Raw genomic sequence first — 17865 nt, forward strand, 5'->3', positions numbered from 1 at the left:
CCTCCTCTGTGGAATATCTCATAAAAACGTTTCATGTGGTGAGTTCTGGTTTGTTGAAAGACTTCAAAAAGGCAACAGACCACCACAACTCAACTCTACTAAAACACAAACAAAGTGGTTGTGGGATGTATTCAGTTTGAAGATCAACATAACCACAGTGTTGTTACAAGTGTAAGAAAAGGAATAAACCTTTTTTTTTGTGTATCAACCAGGAACATCTCCACACTATCTCCTCCACAAGAGAAAATACTCCTAAGGCCTCCACAGACTGTCTGAGCTTTGTGTTTGGCCTCCAGAGTTGGTTTAGATCAGGTTGACCCTCCAACCCTAGTGTAAACCTCCAGGAAAGTAGATTTCCAGGACCAGGGTTGGAGTATAAACCTCCAGGAGGGTAGATCTCCAGGACCAGGGTTGGAGTATAAACCTCCAGGAGGGTAGATCTCCAGGACCAGGGTTGGAGTATAAACCTCCAGGAGGGTAGATCTCCAGGACCAGGGTTGGAGTATATACCTCCAGGAGGGTAGATCTCCAGGAGCAGGGTTGGTCAGCCTTGGTTTAGATGTTGGTGGTTCTGTTTGTGTTTTCCAGCATGGTGCCAGGTTTCCAGATGAGTGTGGTGGAGCTGGCAGCGTCAGGACGTTAGAGAACTCCATCAGTTGTGCTTGTTAAGTTAATGAGTGTAAAGCCGCTTCACATCTCCAGATCCCCTCAGTGTTCAGTTTAATGTATCTGGGATGAATACGGCCTCTCTGCAGGATTGCCTGGATGTGCTTCACACACACACATACACACACACTCTCTCTCTCTGAAATCAGCAATCTATACACACCCTCTCCAATCTGCAACACGCACACACACAAAGACAACCTTGCAATACACACACACGGTCAAATCGACAAACCCCACTGACTCACACTCTCAAAGTAGATCCTCTCATCGGCCAACCAAAAATGAGAGAATACCAATTACCCTCGCTAATCAATAAGCTTCCAGACCAGAAATGCTAAGCTACATCTTTCACGTGCCATTTAGTTTTTCCGGAGGAGCAAAGGCCGTCTCTGACAGGCTGAGCCAAGCCTGAGACAAGGTAACCAGGTCAAAAGCTCTTTAATATTGAATTAGAGCAGGGCATCGAGTCACGGGTATTAAGTCGACTTGAGACTGGAATATGTGCTCGGCATTCAGAGAGAACGAGTCGTCGACTGTGAGCCCTGGCAACTTCATGCTCCTCCATGAGACAGTTTCTGACAGTCCTCGAGCAGACGCTTTTATCAAACGTGACGCACCAAAAGGGCATGTCGAGTGTACAGCAGGAAGGTGTAAGGCTCAGAAGTGCAGGGGTCTAACAGTAATGCACCGGTTGGAGTCGAGGAACGGTCCTCCCTCACCCCCAACCCCCCCCCCACACACACACACACACACACACACACATTCACACTCTAAACCCACTCCTCTCCATGCTGTGTTGTGCACCAGCATCCTGTTGGTCTGTCAGGTGAATCACAGAGACTGTGATGTCAGATAATCCCAGGTTAGCACTGAGCAGCCAGATAACAACCTGGAGCTGTTGTGTGTAGATAAGTACTGGCCCTGTCCACTGGCCTGGTATGATCTACAGGAGCTTCTCTCTCACACACACACACACAGACACACACTCTCACACACACACACACACACACACACACACTCTCACAGACACACGCACTCTCTCACACACACACACACAATCTGACACACACACTCTCTCTCTCTCTCACACACACACACACACACTCTCTCTCACGCTCACACTCTAACACACACACACACTTCCAGACACCGATCGGGGCATTGGGCGAGGCTGGAAATGGAGTCATCCGTCTGGATGATGACGATAACCCCAGGAGGAGTGTGGATGGGAGCTTAGATAACCCCCGTCATCCCTTGTCATGCCGATAAATATGATCAGAGCTGTGTGTGTGTGTGTGTGTGTGTGTGTGTGTGTGTGGGGCTGGTGGCTTACTAGGGTGAATACACTCACACGTACACATGTACCTACACACTCCGACACATACATGGACACACACATGTTATGTGGAGGGGGTGAGGTTGTGAACACTGACAACTTGAATCCAAACATACAAAGCTCTTTTCTGACCTCTTGTGCAGTATTGTACAGATGAGGGGCGCGGTGTTAAAGCTGAACACCAAAATTAAATGGTGGTTATTATTAAATGATAAACTGTTTCTGTTAAACTCTCTTCTAAAGACAATAACTGGTGGGGGAGTGGGGGAGAGGGTGTGTTCAGGTGAGTCCAGGTGTACAGTCATGTGACAATAACACCTGTGTCTCCTCAGTATCCGAGCCATGTTGGGCCTGCGTTCAAGACTGAGCTGTTCTGGCTGTCTTTCAAAACCATCTTTAGACTTCAACTCCCAGGGTGCACTTCCACTCTCTGCAACAACAAAAAAAAGGAGTCTGCTCTTTCACACATCCCCGTCTTCAGTCCTTAACCTTGGAGGCTCTGTTACTCTAGTCTAGAACAAACCCGTTCCATCTCAGATAATTACCCACCTCCTCCTCCTTCTGTTTCAAAAGAGTCAAATTAGCAAGTTTGGTCCGGAAGGACAGGGGCAACATTATCCAATTTAACGCAAGCAGCAGCAACGTGTGTGTGTGATAATCACCTCATCATCGGCTTACATCAGTCACCATTAGATGTCCCAAAACGACCTCCATCCTCCACTCCACTCACAAATAAAAATGGTTCTGCACTGTGTGGAAGAAATTGGTATTTACTGTGTGCTTACATTATTCACTAATCAATAGAACTAGTAATAATATAGTTAGTACGCTCTCATGTGAGCTTCCTATTAATTCGGGTTATTAAGTCAGAGTTAATAGATGTTCGGGGTCAGGAGAAAATACTGGGTAAACGTCCCTTGTCATGACTACAAGGAGAACTCCAGCTATGATCTCTCTAGTCAGAGAGTTGCCATGTGTTGGGAGCTGTGAATCTCTTTCTCTGAGACTGTTGTAACGTCATTACTGCCTGACTGTCACTATCTATGTTTACATTCTTGTGCCCTATAAAAGATGGTCCTCCGGCCTTCAGAGCGGAGAGAGACATGACTGAGACCTAAGCCTGGTGTTGTGTTGTCATTCATTGTCAGAGGTCTGGTTTTCTCTCCCAATCTGCAGATTGATAAATACTTATTAAAACCCAGAACTCAACTGAACTTAGTCACTCCGTTTATGAAGAGACGGACAAAACACTTTCTTCGTCAACGGTGATTTATTTACCAGTCTGTCTGAGGTGAACACAGGGCCAGCGTCTCTGTTGTGTGTAATAGTCTGAGTCTGGGGGAAGTGAGAGCAGAGTGAGGACCAAGGTTGCATTCTGCATCATTCATCTGGGTTTCTATGGAGGAGGACCACTCGTGTGAGGAGCAGAACCTGAGTCCCTCTGGCTCAGAAGTCTTCTGTTTCTGATCAATGCAGCTCTAACACACTGTGCTACCACAACTAATCCATTGAAATGGCTAACAGCACGTCACTTTATTTATGGAAGCAGTCTCATTTATAGTGTCTTCCCCTTTGAGCCATCTGTCGGTGTGTTTGTGTGTGTGTCTGACTGTGTAGGGGTGTGCGCGCGCGTGTGTGCATACAGTATGTGTGTGTGTGAGTGTCGGTGCGTAGATGTAGGTGTGTGTGCATGTGTATGAGTGTGGGTGAGTAGATGTATGTGTGTGAGTGTGTGTGTGTGTGTGTGTTTCATCTGTAAGATACTGAGTTTGTCGAGGCTCGTGGAAAATGACGAACGATACATAGTCTTCCTCTATCCATCTTTCCTCCCTCTTTCCTCTATCTTTCCTCCCTCATTCCTCCATCTCTCCTCCATCTTTCCTCCCTCTTTCCTCCATCTCTCCTCCATCTCTCCTCCCTCTTTCCTCCATCTTTCCTCCATCTCTCCGTCTCTCCCGGTCTCCCCGCTCAGCCCTCCTCCTCTCCTCTCAGCATCATCGGTCATCCACCTCTGTGTGGCAATCCAGTGAAGAAGAGAAAACAGGCCAACAAGGAGACCCTGGAAGCGGATTTGTGCGCGTACCATGTAGGCTGACGCCTTACCGCGGCCCTCGTCCAAATCTGGCCTTGGCCCTTTGCTGCATGTGTTCCTCTTTCTCCTCCTGTCACACTTCCACTTAAAACCTGTCCAATAAAGCATGGAAAAGAAAAACGAATCATTTATATCTTTCAAATGAAAAGAGACTGGTAGCAGCGTGGGCCAGAGAGGGCCTTAGATGCCGCCTTCAGAAGGCGTCCCAGCTCAGGGATAGTGAGGGGCAGGCCAGCGCTGGAACCAGGCTGCGGGGGGTCGGGGTGAGAGTACGCTAAGAAATTAGCATTGAGAAGACGGCTGGCAGGTCTTGAGGAAATTGAGGTTGAGGTAAGGCTATTATAGTCAACCTTGAAGATAGGTGTGTGTATGCATGTGTGTAGATAAAATATATTTTTACTGTGAACGTGTGAGCTCCCATAGTGTGTTTTAAACCCCTATATCAAAGGCTATTCACAATTTGTTTCTGAAGATCAAGCAATCTGGACCGCCACTGATTGGAATGTTAATAAAAAAAAGCCCAGGGGGTTCTGTCCGGGGCTGGTACCGTGTGGACAGAATATTGAGCACCCGCGCCAAGCAGGCGAGCGTCTGACAGCCGTCCGGTCGCCTCTCTCCCGATTCCAAGCAAGCGCTTCTGTTAACAGAAGTCGCCGTAGCCTTTGTGCGTCCCTGGAAGAAGTTATGTTTATTGATATCAGTAGTTAGCTCAATTGTAGCAGCTGGAAAAAACTGGCGCAAAATCTCCTGACTTTCAAATTTTGAATCAAATTTAAGCCAGTGTATCAAAAAAACACAAACTAAACTTTGGTACACGGCCAATCGTTTAATCCGGAGCATGGCGACATTAGGTTGTGACCGGCTTTAGGGCGGGCTGTCCCTGGCCACTAGCCCCTGCTTTTGTTAACAGTACCAGCAGTATTGTCCAGGGAGAGGCCAGGACTGCCTGTGTTGAAGTGAGGCCAGAATGTGTAGCAGTTCCAAAGAGGGTCACCAGTTCCTTGCAGTCACAAAGACACCGTCCACGTTCCTCGCATTAGAATGAAAATTGTTGCCTCAGGAGGAGGGGGAAGGAGGGGGGGAGGGTCAGTGGAGGGTTACCAATGAGTGTTTGCAGCAATCTTTGAAAGATCTGTTTGAGTGTTGTCTTAATCTTGCCTACCTTTTTCTGGGTGGAAGTCAGTCTGTCCTCGGAGGTAATGGAAGGTAAGCAAGCTGATCGCATGCCTGCCGGCTACGGCTAACCGCAGTCCAAGTCCCTGTCTGTTTAGAGCCAGCAGCATAGCCTTGGCGTCGATTAGTTCTCCTGTCACGCTCTCCTACTCTCCCTCTCTCTCTCTCCTCTCTCTCTCTCTCTCTCTCTCTCTCTCTCTCTCTGGCAGCGGCGTGAGGGAGTGAAAGGAGGAGAGGGCGAAACACGCACAAAGAGAGGGGGGAGGGGAGGAGAGCATGGAGGCTCTCCAGTCTGAAGAGAGGTCCCGACTCCCGACAGTGCCTGAGTTGTGTGGTTAAGCAAATGGAGATAAGATTGAACGGATTGTTCGTGAAAGCGGCCAGCGCCACCACCCTTTCTCCACCTGCAGCCTTTTCTCCTTCAAAGGCTGCCCACGGAGAGCAGCCGCTTGGCTGGAGAGGAGCAGATAGAGGAGAGGAGGAGGAGAAAGGAGAGAAGGAGTAAATCACGAATAAGCAAGAGTACACACACACGGATATCCAATCCCTTTGAGATAACTTGACATTATATCACGCTCCATGGTTATACATTTTTAATCAAGCTTGTCAGTGGGGTTGATAAACCTGCATCACCCCTCCCTCTGTTCATGTACCCTCCTCCATCCATCCACCCACCCATCGCTCTGTTTATCTACCCTCCTCATCCATCCATCCCTCACTTCATCTGCCCTCTTCCTCTCCTCCCTGCTAACCCTCAGGGTTAATGGGACCAGCTCTCCCACACAGAAATGATGAAGCCACCATCACTGAGAATATGCAGCATTTTCTGACACTCTGGGCTTTTAAATGTATTTTCAAAGCACAAAAATGTTGATAGATATAGGCTATGAAACCACAGTCACATTAGATGTTTTCGATGTGATTTGTAGTTGTTTTCTCTTCAATTACTATCATTTGTCACTGACTTCCTTTTGACCTGCCTAAAACTCAGCCTTCCCATCTGAGAGATAGGCCTACAAGGTCTTTCATTTCAAATATATTTACATTTCAACATTTTAACCAGACTGGTGTTCGAAGTTTGCACTGTGAACCAAGCCTGCCCCCTGATGGTCATGTCTTGATATTGTCAGATCTTATCTTTGCATAATACCTCTGTACCAAACACCTGATTCAGTCAAGAGACAGATGAAGGGTGTGCTAGTCTGGTTCAAACGTCGACACCAAAAGTTCTGCTGAACCTTCACATCTCTGAACAGTGGCTCGACCTGAGGGAAATAAGCAGGCTGTGGTAGAGACACTTTCAAACAGCTGGGCTACACAGTGATATATATACACACACACACACACACAGACACACACACACACCCACAGGTCTCTGCACATCTGTATCCCTGTCAGGTCTCCAGCTGCCTAATAACACACACTGGAGAACAAGAGTGACAGCTACTGTCTAAGGAGAGGTGTGTGTGTGTGTGTGTCTGCCTCCCGGCGTGCATAACTGAGTGTGTGCATACTTTATTTATTTATGTTAATGTTTAAAACGTGGGACTAATAGAGATGCAGCTAACTGTATTTAAAAGATGATGACATTAGCATGGAATCACTTTTTGAAAACATTTTAATAGAATACAAATCTGAATGATCCAAAGAGGAGGTTTGACAACCAGATGACTGGTCTAGACAAACTGGTTTAGTTCACCACATTGAAGTGTCCACGGGTTTGGTAACTATGGTGATGACCCCACTCCCTTCAGGGTCAATTTAAAAGAAGTTGAGGGGGGGTCAACGGTCACACGGTGGAGTCCAGTATCTGCTGGGGGTCTGATGACGTCATGAACAGGAAGAGACGCCTGGAGAGTTCTGGACCAATCCGCCGCGTGGTAGCGGTCACGCCCTCTCCTCGGCGAATCAAGAGGTCAGACAGCAGGGAGAGGCCCTCTCGCTCCGACTTGCACTTGCGGTAGGCCTAGGGAGACCAGGACATTGAGGAGGGGGCAAAACTCCCGTGTGTCGTGTGTGTGTCGTGAATGTAGTGTGTGTAGTGTGTGTGAGCTGTACCCGTAGTAGGCTTGGGGAGACCAGGACACTGCGGAGGGCTACACCTCCTCCAACCCCCACCCTGTGCATCCTAAGTTTGTATGTGTGTAGGTAGCCTGAGTGTGTGTATCCTACGTGTGTGTGTGAGTGTGTAGGTAACCTGTGTGTGTGTGTGTGTGTGTGTGTGAGTGTGTGTGTGAGAGTGTGTGTGTGTGAGTGTGTGAGTGTGTGAGTGTGTAGGTAACCTGTGTGTGTGTGTGTGTGTGTGTGAGTGTGTGTGTGTGTGAGAGTGTGTGTGTGTGAGTGTGTGAGTGTGTGAGTGTGTAGGTAACCTGTGTGTGTGTGTGTGAGTGTGTAGGTAACCTGTGTGTGTGTGTGTGTGTGTGTGTGTGTGTGTGTGTGTGTACCTGGCGGAGCAGCAGTGGAGAGGGGTATGCAGCCAGGATGGCAGAGGCCATGTCTGGACTGACTCTGTTGAGCTGCTGGATCTGTCTCCTCCACACCTGCTGGAGCCCCCCGGCCCCCCGGGCCCCCTTCCGGCCCCCCGCGCACTCACTCTCCACGCAGAACGAGAAGCCAGTCTGCTCCCTGGCTCGTCTGGACGGACAGACACAAACGCACACAGCCACGCACACACACACACACACACACAACCCCACACACACACTGTGAAGAAGAAATGCTGACAGTAATACACACACAAACACATTACACCATAAATGATAAACACACACCAAAGAAGTAACACACACACATGAATCAACACATCCCACACTACATAATACATCACGGAATGTCACAAATACAAGCACACACGTTAAAATAGACACACACAAGCACACACCTAGTCGGCCCACACAAGCACTCGTGCAAAGGACACACCAACCCGTCACTCGCTCACTTGAAAGGGGCTTCGGCTACTGCTTTTGTTGTCATGACGACGTGCTGGGAGAAGTCCGCCCAGGTGTGCAGGAAGCGTACCTGCATGCCGGTGTGAAGCTGCAGGTGCACCAAGGCCTGATGGGAGATTTTGGATGACAGGAAGAATAAGATCATCGTTCTGTGTGAGCAGAGCTGAGTCTGTTCTGACGCACCTGCTTCCTGTTTTGACACGCATGAGTCCTGTTCTGACACGCCTGCTTCCTGTTATGACACACCTGCTTCCTTTTCTGACATGCCTGCTTTCTGGTCTGACACGCCTGCTTCCTGTTCTGACACGCATGGTTCCTTTTTTGACACGCCTGCTTCCTGTTCTGACACGCCTGCTTCCTGTTCTGACACGCATGCTTCCTGTTTTGACACGCCTGCTTCCTTTTCTGACATGCCTGCTTCCTGTTCTGACACACCTGCTTCCTGTTCTGACACGCCTGCTTCCTGTTCTGACACGCCTGCTTCCTGTTCTGACACACCTGCTTCCTGTTCTGACACGCATGCTTCCTGTTCTGACGCGCCTGCTTCCTGTTCTGACACGCCTGCTTGCTGTTCTGACGCGCCTTCTTCCTGTCCTGGCACGCCTGCTTCCTGTCCTTACCAGACGGCAGTCTGGAGTTCCATAAATTGACACTGTACATTTTATTCATTTAGCAGACACTTTTATCCAAGCGCCAAGGAGCGCATATAGAAAGTACAGCAGAAGATCAAGGATCAGAAGAGCGTAGTTCTGCTAAATGAATACAAACGTCAACGTGTAAATGTCCTTCCTTGGAGGAAAGCTGAGAGGGCTTCAAAGCCCTGATCAAGGGAACACAAGACCTTGCATAGAACCAACACCATTGTCACAGAGAGACCTCTCCCTACCTCCTCGACGTCAACTCTCGACACGTCCGGCCATCCTTCTACACCTCCTCCATCCTTCTTCTTCTTTGTCGTCCTCTTCTTCTTCACTGCTCCTGGTCCTAGCTCCTCCCCCAAAACAGCCTCACGCAACTTCTTCTGGCCCTGAGACTTCTGGGATCTGTAGGCCACACAGGAGTTGAGACACATTGTATAACTCTGCACAAAAGAGAGCTCAACAGGAGGAAACAGTGGGACACCCCCAACCCCCTCCTTCCCCCATCTTACTCCTCGTACCCCCCCCCTCTCCCCTCATCCCCCCCCCCCCCCCCCCGCTCTCCCCCTCCTCCTCCGCCAGGCGAGCCAGCCTCACTTGAAGTACGTCTCCAGGTCGATCACCACCAGGCTGAGGGAACGCCCAGGGTTTCTGTCCATCAGATCCAGGATCCAGGAGGTCAGAGAGGGGCAGCCATTTGCACCCGCCCCCCTGTGCTCCTAGAGGGAGGGAGGGAGGGAGGGAGGGAGGGAGGGAGGGAGGGAGGGAGGGAGGGAGGGAGGGAGGGAGGGAGGGAGGGAGGGAGGGAGGGAGGGAGGGAGGGAGGGAGGGAGGGAGGGAGGGAGGGAGGGAGGGAGGGAGGGAGGGAGGGAGGGAGGGAGGGAGGGAGGGAGGGAGGGAGGGAGGGAGGGAGGGAGGGAGGGAGGGAGGGAGGGAGGGAGGGAGGGATAGGGTAGAGAGGAGAGAGAGAGGAGAGAGGAGAGAGGAGAGAGGAGGAAGAAGCAAAATAGGGAAGGGAAGAATAGAAGAGAGAGGGAGAGGAGGAAGAAGAGACTATTTGGTAAGATATAAACATTGAACTGGTTACATTACTATATACCTGAATCACAAAACCAAAGTCAGGAGGTGACATGTCACATTTTGAACCTCATGAATCATGAAATAACACAACTTACCACGACGAAGTGTAACTACATAACAGTTCCTCTGTAACTCCACTGTTGTTCCTCTAGGCACTAGCATGTTACATGGTAGCTAATGTAAACATTCATGATAAAGTGCTGCCCTAAACATGCAGCCCAGTGCTGTGAGCTAGCATGGGAGTGCAGAAGCTACCTGGCTGTAGCTGTGGACCAGGGTGATGAACTGCTCCACAGGGATCTGCAGCACCACAAGCGGCTCCAGCACCCCAGCCTGCGGGCCTGGCTGGAGCCCAGAGAGGGAGGAGGTGGAGGGGGCAGAGGAGCAAGGGGACAGGGGGTTAACCTCTACAGCAGACTGCTCTCAACTCAGCTGTAGTCTGGGCAACAGGCTCTGTTGTATGTGTGTGTGCGTGTATCTGCATGTGTGTCACCTGAGCGCAGGGAGACTTCCTGGTCCAGCTGACACAGCGAGGGAGGGGTTGTTTTTCTATGGCACAGCTGCAGCCCAGAGCCTGCAGAGACGCCAGCAGGGTGGCCCCGCCCTCCAGCTGCAACAGAGCTACACACACACATATACACACACACATATAAACACAGACACATATATACACAGACACATATATACACACACAAACACAAAACACACACAGCAGATGCAGCCTATGTGTATAAACAACATTGTACAAGTGTATCAGTGCTGTGCTTCAGCAAAGATACAATAAGTCATATTTACTATAGTCTACACAGTAGGTGAGTGAATAATAATATACAAAGTTTACAGTCTATCTCTGGCGTCAAGACCACCCTAGACCAGGTTGAGACTGCTCTGCCTAGGACAGACACCCACCAGGGTCCACACACGCCACAATGTGTTTGATGCACTCTTCTGGTCTCAAGGCCTTGGCCGCCTGCGCAAGCGCCCTCCTCTCCTCCTTCTCCCTCTCCTGCTCCTGCTTGCGCGTCTCCTTTCGCGTCTCCCCCTCCGTCTTCTCCCTGGCCTCCCTCCTCCTCAGCGCCTCCTCCCGGGAAGTCTGGATCTCCGCAGGTGTTCGCTTGGAGGGCCTTTTTTTCGCCGGGGAGGTGGAGGTGCTCCCTGCCCAGGAGGAGGGCTTAGGAGGCGGCCATAGCTGCGGCATGAAGCACTCTTTGGGGTCGTAGAGTGGAAGCGGAGGTTCTGACTCAGAGAAAGCGCTCTGTGCTGAAAACTCAGGAGGAGACGGATTCCTTGGCGAACGGCCATTTTGCCCATTAATGAATAACGATGACGAAGAAACAGCTTCTTGTTTTTGTTTTAGTCTCTGTGCTAACGGCACGTACGGCGCATCTTCTTCGTCGCTACTGATCATCTTGACGACGGGCGCTCCTACACCGGCACTCAGGTTCTCCCAGACCGCGTTTTCCCCTCGGTCAGAACTAGGGGAGGAAGACACGGGGATCTCGATATCGGAGCTGTCTAGTACCACCACGTCTGGCTTCGCTATACGGCTGAGGGGGGCTTGATTGCTGCGATCGGGCTGTAGAAGAAACTTGTACACGGGTAGTTCCTCGTCCAGATCGCTGGTGGAAGAGTCGCTGTAACTATCCATTACTGTCAAGACACATTAGCTCACTGAGAAAGTGGCATTACTATTCTATTTGAAGTTTTTTTATGTCAAGATAGTTGGCGAACGTTTGCTCCGTATGTGGGTTGTTAGATCCTAACCTAGGATTTAAAACACATTAAAACGATCTATGTTCTTTTTACTCGAACTTCGAGTAGAAGTTTCGCATTTCGCGCACTCCCAGCATTCAGTGCGCGTTCATGGAAACGAATCAGTGGACACGCATTGACGTACACTTATCACGTGCCTAAAGATGGCTGCGCTCACGTCCTTGATGTTGAGGACAAGAACAGGTAATTTAAAGATTATTGAAAGAATATCTACAATAAACGTTTAACTTTATTATGGTCTAGATAACAACGCAAACAAGCGGCGTGTTATACCAACGAACGCTTGCTAGTAATATGTGATTCGTTTTAAGTAACAGATTGACTGACTCACGTAAGGCACTGCAGTAAACAGGGACGCGAACACCTCTAATCGTGATAATAAGATAATTAACTCAATATTTTGCCACAATTGTGTGAGTAAACACGTATTAATCGCTAACGATGTTTCACCTCGTAAAGGTCTACTACTCCCGTGTCAGTGTCCTCTCGTGGAGGCGGTGAGGTTCGCGTCCAAGAAATCGGGAGGTAGTAGCAAGAACGCGGGAGGAAAGAGCCCTGGCCGCCGGTTTGGCTGCAAGAAAATGGACGGTAACTTAATGATGTGCACCCACACTCACACAAAAATGTGTTCAATAGAATACAATGTGTGATTCATGTACCCAGAATCAAGGCGATAAGGGACAATGTTGCTTATAGTGGGAATGGATGCACAGTGTGTACTCTCTTTCTCCGCGACCAGGGAACTTTGTCCATGCTGGAAACATTGTTGCGACGCAGAGATCAACGAGATGGCATCCAGGAGCACATGTAAGTCGGAGGTGGTTGAGGTCTCCTATCCTCATGAACACGTGCCCTTTTCCAAGTGACATGAGAAATAGTTAAAACGTTGTACATTGATGTGTTGAGACCAAACCTATAGGCTACTATCTTTTAAATCAAATAGTTTGAAGTTGAATGTTAGATAGGACATTGTTTCTGCTGCACTGAACCTGTGTAGTGGGTATAGGTGACATTACACCTGGGTCCCACCCACGTCTAGAAATCGTCAGTATGTCTCCCTGCCGCACTTGTTCTGAAGAACATTCTATTTAACAGCCTCATTCTTTCTGTGTAATGTTTCTGTCCCAGGTGGGCATCGGGACCAACAACACCCTGTACGCTTTGGAAGACGGAATTGTCCGTTACACCAAGGAAGTGTATGTTCCTCCGCCTCGCAGCCCGGAGACCTTTAAGGTGATCACCAAACTTCCCAGGGGGACCGTCCTCTACAAGACCTTCATCAACATCGTCCCCAAAAAGCAGGAAGGGGTTTTCAAACTGGTGGGCATGTTCTAATCAGCTTTTATCCCGCACGGAATGTATGCAAGTTCCGGAACTCTCTTTCTCTACTTCCTGTGGACTTGGAAGTCGACTTGGGAATGTTCTGGAACAGTTGGAATGCTTGGGGGAGGATGTATGCTGTGAGGTGTTGATGAGGTCATAAAGGAACTCTGATAAAGGAAGCTGTCCAAGGGTGGAGGACCATTTTATATATCTATATGGAGTACAGTCACTTATGACTCATAGAGTTTGTGTTCATCGATTGTGGAGGAATGACTTGTATGTTACTGTCATCTGTCTAGATGTGCTGTGCAAAATACATGTCACAAGAATAAAGTTTTGTATTTAAGTGCATAGGCTTACTCTTTAATGGTCAGGCAGTAGATTGAAGAACCACTGTGAAAATTCCTGAACTTGCCCAGCCATTCCATGAATATATGTTGACATTAAGGAAATTCATCCATACAGTTGTTTGGAAAAACCTTGTCTGCAGTTCTGTCGACTGACCACAAGGGGTCTCAAGAGCAGACAACAGCATTGTCTGCTGTTACTAACCACGAGGGGGTCTTGAAAGAAACCAAAAGCGTCTCTATTGTACAGATCGTGGTTCTCTCCAGTCTCTTATTAATAACCATAAAGCATGCCTCTGGGTCTGTGTCTTACAAGCTAACTGCTAGTTACAAGCTTACAAGCTAGTTTTATTACACCAATTAGTACAACCTGCGTAATACAACGTCAAGTTACAGGACAACCTGGGAGTTAAATGGAGAAGGGAGACCCACTGAAACACAGAGACTTTCTGCACCTGTGAAGGAGTAACTCAGCCCAGCTGGAGAGGTCTGGGGGAGAGCTGCAGTGGTGGTATGTAAGGGAGGGGATGAGTGCCTGGTACTGTCAACACCAGCGGCTTCTAGAACTCTCATGATGGAAATCCTCTCCAGGAAGTGGGAGGAGTCATGACTGTGTACAGGACCAGTGGGTTCTGCTGAAAGGTGGAGAGGAGGGCAAGAACTGAATTTCCAAGAAGTAGAAAAGGTCAAATAGAGGTCGTAACTCCCTTCAGAGCCTCACTCGCTATCTATGGTATGGAAATGTTTGTGCCATAAGGAATTGTGTAATCAGTAACTTACAGAATCTGTAAAAAGAGATCATTTATTTATTATATAACTGAAAGGAGGATATTTAATAGAAATGTACAAATATTGTCTTTAATTTTTTCATTTGCTAGCTTAGTTACACCTGCACACAGCATGAGTCAGATCCGTACATATCAGCACATTTAAGTTTTTCCAGTATATTTTCAAAATATTTAGTTAACTTCTCACTTAAGGGTCACAAAGGGCCTTAGTAGTTTGTCATTTTGTGAAAACACATGTCCATTGAGTTGGTTCTGCATGGTCTACGTGAAAACAGGTTTAACTGTACAAACACACTGTTCCTTGGATCAGAAGGCTTCAGGTTGTTGATTAACAATAGTAACTAGGTCTGGATTCTGTGGGATTCTTATGAAGCTTAAAGAGGTTGTTTCCACGTAGGAATGTGGAAACGTGATGTTCCAATGTTCCGGCGTTCTAACGACGATTCCACAAACAACGCACACTTCTTTGGTTTGTTTTGCCAACACTCTGTACACATCATTTCTGCTCTTTGACAGCTTCTTTAAAGCGTTCGCAGGTCAGTTCACAGGAAAGTAGCTCACAGGAGCAGAGACCTCCAGAAGGAGGCCTCCACCTCGATTCCAAACTCCTCCTGACCCCGGGCAGACAGCACAGGCTGAGTGTCTCACTGTCTCCATCACAATGAGGGCCTTCAGAAGAGATCACTGCTGGTCAGCTGCTGGGCCCCTGGGCTCCGGGCCTGGGGGGCCACAGGCGGGGGCTTCTGCCCTGACCGCAGGGGGGGGTCCTGGGCAGGGGAGGCTGCTGGAGGAGGGGGTCTCTGGCGACTGGAAGTCCACAGCTGAAATCTCCACCGAGCGGCGCAGGGTCTCCTCGTATGTTGGAGGGGGCTGAGATGAAACAGAAACCAGCATTGAGAGTGTGGCAGGAAGTTCTGGTGTGTCTTGGGGAGTGAGGCTGCTGGGACTGGTCTCTCACTTCAAACGATGCTGAACTGAGAGATCACATTTTAGGTATCGCAAGCCCTGTAGCCCTTCACACGCAAGTTACACAGAAATACACACAAACGTACAACACGTAAACCCCTGCTCGAAGATACACACAGAAACACAGGTACACAAAGCCACACAATGAAATACACCCGTACACAAAGCGATCAAGAATGTCGGCATAAACAAAGCTACACAGAAGACACACAGGTACACCAAGCAACACAATGACACACATTACACACCATGCTACACAGAGACTGACCTCAGAGTCGGAGTAAGGCCCGCTGAGGCCGAAGCGGTCAGCGATCATGGAGTGGATGAGTCGCTGGCGGTCCTTCTTCCGGACGCTCTCATAGGACGGCAGGCGAGGCAGCGGGCCCTGCAGGTGGTAGCTGCTGGGTTTGCCAACGATGAACAGCCTCCCTAGCTGCAAACACACGTGCATAAATGCTCACACACGCAAATCTGTGTGCCCACAAACACAGCATCACACATACACTTTGTTCAGTTGCACATATGCACTTTAAATGACTTTATGCCTATTAAATGGCTCTACTGGTTCACTAACTTGTGAGTGTCTTGAACTGATTGGTTACTGATCCTAGTATAATTAGTCATGACTGAACATCTGACTGGTCACATTTCCAACTCGTTAGAAACCGTCAGCAGTCATATCAAAATGTCAGACATTGTACAGTACAAACTGTGCTGTTAAATCACCCGTGTTAAAAGCAATCACATTACAATTCCCCTTCAAGCGTCTGTAACATGAACTCAAGAGAGAAAGACTTCCTCCAGCCTCTCACTGAACTGGCTCTCAGAGTCGATGAAGGGACAGCAGCCGGTACCTTCCTCCTCCTGTCCACCGAGCTCTCCAGTGAGAAGGAAGAGAGAAGGGGGGAACAGGAGGAAGGGCTGGAGGAGAGAGGATGGAGGGAGGGAGGTATGTACCTGGGGGTCCATCTCTCCGGGGGTTGTAACAGCACCCTGCTGGTTGTAGGAGCAGCCCACTAGAGATTGTCTGCTGTGGTAGTGAGGGGGGACGTCCTGGAGGGCGTGGGGGGGGTGGGGAGGGGAGGGGGGTAATAACATAAGTCACACCTTCACATATCCCCCTCACACACACACATGCACACACGGGCACTGTTTGTCTAAAGACATTTGAAGAGGACGCTTTTCAACAGCAACAGAGCTGCACACACACACACACACACACATTAATGTATAATGTCAGCTCAATGAGTTAACCTTGGGTTCCTTAACTCTGGACTTTGTCTTGTTTACTCCACATTACTAGATCATGGAGTTAAGTGCCTGTAAAACTTTGATTACTTCCTGAAAGCCCAAGAGAACATAGCTCTGTCTATCTGACCTGTCAACAAACCGGGAGTTTCCATGCTGAGTTTGATTCACTTTTCTTCCTTAAAAGCTTTTATTCAGAATTGGCAGTATCAGTAAGAATTGACAGAACATTAGCAGTTAACAGTCTTTGCCTGTCTGTCACACACACACACACACGCCACCACCACCCCACAACATTAGGCCACACCAAGCAGTCACTCTCTGTTATGACAAGGAAACTGTTAATATGCTCAGGGCTAACCAGTGGCAACAATGTGGTTGAAACAGTGAAAGCACACAGAGATGGTTTATCTCCCCCCCCCCCCCCTCCCTCACCATCAGCAGAGCAGGAAACAGAGAAACATTGCTCATCAGCCAGTATTACAGGAAACATGACAACAAGTAACCTTGTGAGGATTCAGAAGCATAGAGGACATGCTATGAAGTGTTGTCATGTCTTGTGGCAACAACCATTTTACATCTGTGTCCAAGCCTGTTGACATCACACAAGCATGATGTGTGATAAAACCCAACACATCTCAATTGTGGAATATCCGTGGAATTTAAGTCATTCTATTTAGACGTTCCAAACATATGATATGACGTTAGAGGCGGTAGTGAATCGTGCTAGTCTTACGGTATGGTGTTGTGAGCCCCGGTGGAACCTGCAGCACAGCGGGTCTTTCCGGTACAGGATAGCGAGAAGCAGGATGATCATAATGAAGAACACTAGGCAGGACACTGCGGAGGGAACACGCGTTGTCAGTCACGATCATGGTCACGAGGGACTCCGTTACATCTGTTAAAAGCTCGATTAAAGCATCTTCAAAGCTAGAAAGCTGAACTGTGCAGATAGAACCAATGTGAAAATTCCTGAACATTCCCAGCCATGTTGTAAGAGTTGGGAAAGAAAGACTCTTTGACGACTCTTACAATTTGATCAAATTGACTTCATTCACCTGAAGCGATGATAATGGTCAGCTGATTCGCTGTCAGTGGAAAATTCTTGGTTGAATTGGAGGACATCCTTACACAAAGTCACACAAGTTACACAAACAAATATCCTACTTGAGCCTGAAAGTTAAAATCTGACTGAGTGCATCTCGATTCGCTCGTGTCCAAAAGAAAAAGACATCCAAAACAGTATGTAGTAATTCCTGAAGGCTACTTAAACTCGTTTGCGCCCTGGTTGGATGTGATACAATAAGAACGTGTTGCCCCTTCAGCAAAACATTGAAACTTTGTTCGGTAAATATTAACAAACTCGCAGAGAAACTGGGACGGGCTGTAGCACCCGCCCACCGAACCAACGCTGCCACTTTGCGTCAAGGGGAAACTCGTTCGGAGATTGACACACACATCACAGAAAACCTTGGGGGGTTTAG

General features: G+C 48.6%; 3 protein-coding genes across 3 annotated transcripts; 1 reads left to right on the forward strand and 2 right to left on the reverse strand.

The window, feature by feature from the left end:
* Positions 1-6870: 6870 nt before the first annotated feature.
* Positions 6871-11783, reverse strand: eme1 (essential meiotic structure-specific endonuclease 1). The gene is made up of 8 exons (XM_084670826.1): positions 10846-11783; positions 10430-10557; positions 10192-10281; positions 9454-9575; positions 9105-9261; positions 8209-8324; positions 7715-7904; positions 6871-7236 (listed from the first exon to the last, which is right to left on the reverse strand). Exons 1-8 carry the CDS (start codon positions 11582-11584, stop codon positions 7060-7062), a joined length of 1719 nt encoding a protein of 572 aa, XP_084526952.1. The 5' UTR covers positions 11585-11783; the 3' UTR covers positions 6871-7059.
* Positions 11740-13383, forward strand: mrpl27 (mitochondrial ribosomal protein L27). The gene is made up of 4 exons (XM_084670829.1): positions 11740-11892; positions 12169-12297; positions 12449-12516; positions 12838-13383. The coding sequence occupies exons 1-4, from the start codon at positions 11853-11855 to the stop codon at positions 13042-13044; spliced, it is 444 nt and encodes a 147-aa protein (XP_084526955.1). The 5' UTR covers positions 11740-11852; the 3' UTR covers positions 13045-13383.
* A 782-nt stretch (positions 13384-14165) lies between these two features.
* On the reverse strand, positions 14166-17787 carry LOC146260055 (uncharacterized). Its single transcript, XM_084670828.1, has 5 exons — positions 17440-17787; positions 17118-17221; positions 16091-16186; positions 15402-15566; positions 14166-15037 (listed from the first exon to the last, which is right to left on the reverse strand). The coding sequence occupies exons 1-5, from the start codon at positions 17504-17506 to the stop codon at positions 14849-14851; spliced, it is 621 nt and encodes a 206-aa protein (XP_084526954.1). The 5' UTR covers positions 17507-17787; the 3' UTR covers positions 14166-14848.
* Positions 17788-17865: the final 78 nt, after the last annotated feature.

Source organism: Hypomesus nipponensis, chromosome 13 (assembly GCF_054491055.1).
Source record: "Hypomesus nipponensis isolate SF chromosome 13, ASM5449105v1, whole genome shotgun sequence".
Taxonomy (NCBI): Eukaryota; Metazoa; Chordata; class Actinopteri; order Osmeriformes; family Osmeridae; genus Hypomesus; species Hypomesus nipponensis.